This window comes from Monodelphis domestica, chromosome 2 (assembly GCF_027887165.1).
Source record: "Monodelphis domestica isolate mMonDom1 chromosome 2, mMonDom1.pri, whole genome shotgun sequence".
In the NCBI taxonomy this organism is placed as follows: domain Eukaryota; kingdom Metazoa; phylum Chordata; class Mammalia; order Didelphimorphia; family Didelphidae; genus Monodelphis; species Monodelphis domestica.
This window is the reverse complement of record NC_077228.1, coordinates 166,488,651-166,492,539: the sequence shown is the minus strand read 5'-3', so window position 1 is coordinate 166,492,539 and position 3,889 is coordinate 166,488,651. Positions and strand designations below refer to the sequence as shown.

The following is a 3,889-nucleotide window of genomic DNA, read 5'->3' as shown; positions in this document are numbered from 1 at the left end:
AAGAAGGGAGCAGCCCCTTTTGACAAACTCTGGCATGCCCACCACAAGTTTGCCAACACAGGCCTAAACTATTTTGACCCAATCTTACTCTAATGCCTACATGAGCACAATTTTATCTGGAATTCTGAGTAAATTAAACCCATTGTGGATGCATCCATAAGTTTGCCAGAAGATAATACAGAATATTACCAAACTATGATAATGGAACTTTTATGACTAAAGTCTTCCCTTGATGTTCAGAATCTGAGTCAATACCTTTCCCATTTACAGGATACAGGCATATGACATACTATGTTCACATAATATATTTATCATGGAAATGAAAAAGAAATTATGAAGCATTCTCCCATGGAGCCCACTATCTCTAAATATCTACAAAAACTCCTTCCATGCTTACCATCCCTGTTCTTTGGGCATGACCAGAGACTTTCCAAATTGCATTAACTTATAGATCACAAAAAGGAAACCATGTGGAAGGGGTATGTGTGCAAGATGCCAGCTGAAGCCCACATACTATTAAAAAAGAAAAACAGAGCAAGTGTGGGAATTGAGCTTAAGCGATATTAGAAGTATTATGCCAGTCTTGCATAATCATCACCCTTGATCCAGCCAAATGTTAACAATAATTCATGAAGATAGATGGTCACAGGTACTTGAGTCCTTCTCTATTCTTGTACTCCATCCTGATGTATCTGGTTGCCTCTGCTCCAAAGTCTGGTTTACTGTGCTATGCTATGCTTAGTTTATTCTCTTTTAGTCCCAGACATCAAAGATAGAGTCTTTGGTCCTTGTCACCTTCTGGCTACCATCACCAATTGGGCTCTCAATGCCCAAAGTCAGCTCCCATGTATCCCACTTTTTAAAAATTACAAACAACAATTATAGTTGTAGAGAAAGGATAGAAAATATCTCCCCCTCTTCTTTGTAGAAGTAAAAGGTTCACAGAGTGGAGCATTACATATATTTTCAGATCTACTTGTTGATAAATTCATTCATTTTTTATGACTTTGTTCTCTTTCTAAAAATTTACTTGTTATATTAAGATGAATTTCTGAGAAGGGCAAAGGAGAGATGCACATAAAAATCTAGATGACCTAATTTTTTAAAAAAGAAATGTTCTTCTAGTTTTTCTCTAAATTATTATAGACTTGAATCCATCAAATAATAATTCATATCAGAAAAAAATGACAATTTTGGGGAAAAGATCACATAGTAATATACTTTGTATCAAATATGATAATGTTTGCAAAGCACTTTACAAACCATTAATTGCTATTTAAATGTGAGTAATTATAAAATTAAGAGAGGAATCTGGTTGAGGTACCTATATTCAGAGGATTACTTCTTATTGAATGAAATCTACATCAGGGAAATAACCAATATTTGACTAGCTCTCCTGCATTTTTATCAAAGCAATTCACAATATCAAAAAATTCAATTTTTACTAATGTGACAAAAAATTCTTTGCTTGTCATTCTTTTTAGTTTTTTTTTTTTAGTGGTCTTAACCAGAAATAATACATGTATATAAATGATGATTTCTGTAAGCATGCTCTAAAAAATGAGCATATTTCCTTTTAGCACACTGTTGATTTTTAGATTTTATTTAAATTATAATCTTTAAAAGAACCAGATATTGACTTCTGTTTAGGATTCATAGGTTGAGAAGACACAAATAGGTTGTAATTAGTTTTCATAGAAGGATATTGACATTAATGACATCTATCAAAATATTGATATATCACTTGTTCTTACAGGAAAAGATTCTTGGCTGACTTGTATGTTTTTTTCACAGCCTCTTTAATCTCTTTATTCCTCAGGCTATAGATAATAGGGTTGAAAAATGGGGACAGAACAGTAAATGACAGGGCAATCACTGTGTCCCAGAACAAGGAATATGTGGCTGAGAAACGCAGGTACATGAGTGCTACACTGCCGAAGAACAATAAGAAGACTATGAGGTGGGAAGCACAGGTAGAGAAAGCTTTTCTGCGACCTTCAGCTGAACGGATGCGCAAGATTACAGCCACAATACCAGCATAAGAGAGGAAAATGAGTAGCACAGCTGTGACAATCTCTGCAGCATGGACCACATCAACTACCTGGATCATGACAATAGCCCGGGTGTCTGTGCAGGCCAGACGGAGGAGTGGGAGGAAGTCACAGAAGACATGCTCCAGGTGATTGGAGCCACAGAAGGGCAGTGTGGAGATCCACACAACCTCAGGCAGGGGTGTGATGAAGCCACAGATACAGCAGACAAGGGTTAATTGGACACATAATTTGGGTGTCATAATGGTTGGATAATGAAGGGGTTTGCAGATGGCCAAATAGCGATCAAAGGCCATGGCTGTCAAAAGGCACACTTCACTAATGCCTGTGGAATGGAAAAAATACAGCTGCACCATACAGCCATTTAAGGAAATGCTCTTTTTCTCACTAAGCAGGTTGGAGAGCATAAGTGGGATAGTAGATGTGGTGTACCAGAGCTCCAGGAAAGAGAGGGAACTTATAAAAAAATACATGGGGGTGTGGAGATGGGTATCTGTCTGGACCACTATGACAATGACCAAGTTTCCAACAATGATAAAGGCATAAATAAAGAGCAATGGGACAAAGCAGATGACAGAATCTCCCCAGTCATGGGGGAAAGCAGAAAAGATGAACTCCTGAGCAGTAGACCAATTTCTGCTTTCCACATCAAAGAAGGACATTACAGTGATGACTCCTAGAGACACAAGCACTGCCTAACAGGAGTTTGCTGTCAATCAGTACACACGCCTTTTCCCAAATGTTGGTCCCTGGCCTGTATTTGGAAAAATAAAGAAGGAAATAAAGGTCACAAGTGTGGAGAAAACTCACAGTGGAAAGGGGCAGAAACATATCACACAAAGAGAAAGCATGAGAGAAAAAAAATCTTAAAAACAAGGACGTACCTAGTTATCAGTTAGAAATCTGTATCCAGAAGTCTGGGGGGCTAGGGAGGAAGTGGATTGCAATGTTCTCCTTCTCTTTTATCCACTGCTTCAGTACTCCCCACTATTATACTCATGATTGATATTCAAAACTTCTTTGTGTAGACAATAAGGCAGAATAGAAAGGAGCAAGATTTGGAGTCCAAAAGCTGGAAATTCCACTACAATACCTGCTACCAGTGTGACCATGAGCAAGTCATATAAGTGCTGTGAGTCCACATTTCCTCACCTGTAAAATGAGCATGATGATATATGTCCTGTTTCCCTCAAAAGACTACTGTAAGGAAAGCATTTTGTAACCTTAAAATATTAGGTGGTTGTTGTGACTAGAAAGTTGGACCTAGAATGACCTGGATTTGAATTCTGCCTCAGGCACTCACTGTATGAGCCTGGGACAAATCAGTTAATCAATCTCAGCTTCAGTTTCCTCATCTGCAAAATGAGGATAATAATAGCACTTAACTCCTAGCGTTGTTTTAAGCATAAAATGAGACAATAATGTAATATATTTTGTAAACTTTATTAGCTCTTGACTTAAAGCTGGACCTAAGAGGTATCTGGCCAAGCATCCTGATTTTAAAGATGAAATAATTGATTCATAGACAGTTTACTTGACTTGCTCAGGATCACTGGGTACCTAAGACAGAATCCAAACTGAAATCTTACTACCTCCAACTTCAGTGTTCTATCCTCTGTTGTGCCATCTCAAAGAAACCAACCAATCAACCATAACAAAACACCTGAGACTTAGAGGCAAGTGACTTACCTGAAGTCATACAACTATAAAATATCAAAGAAACAATTTGTCACAAGGTCTTCCTAACTCAAGTTCCAGGACCCTTTCTGCTATTTCAATTAGGTCTTTTCCCAAGCCCCACCTCCCCTCTACCCCAAGTATCTCCATTCTTGTCAGTT

General features: G+C 37.9%; 1 protein-coding gene across 1 annotated transcript; it reads right to left on the bottom strand.

Annotated features, from left to right (window-relative positions):
- Window positions 1-1,750: 1,750 nt before the first annotated feature.
- On the bottom strand, window positions 1,751-2,713 carry LOC100617130 (olfactory receptor 6K2-like). The gene has a single exon (XM_007481674.3). It carries the CDS (start codon window positions 2,711-2,713, stop codon window positions 1,751-1,753), a length of 963 nt encoding a protein of 320 aa, XP_007481736.1.
- Between the last annotated feature and the right edge of the window lie 1,176 nt (window positions 2,714-3,889).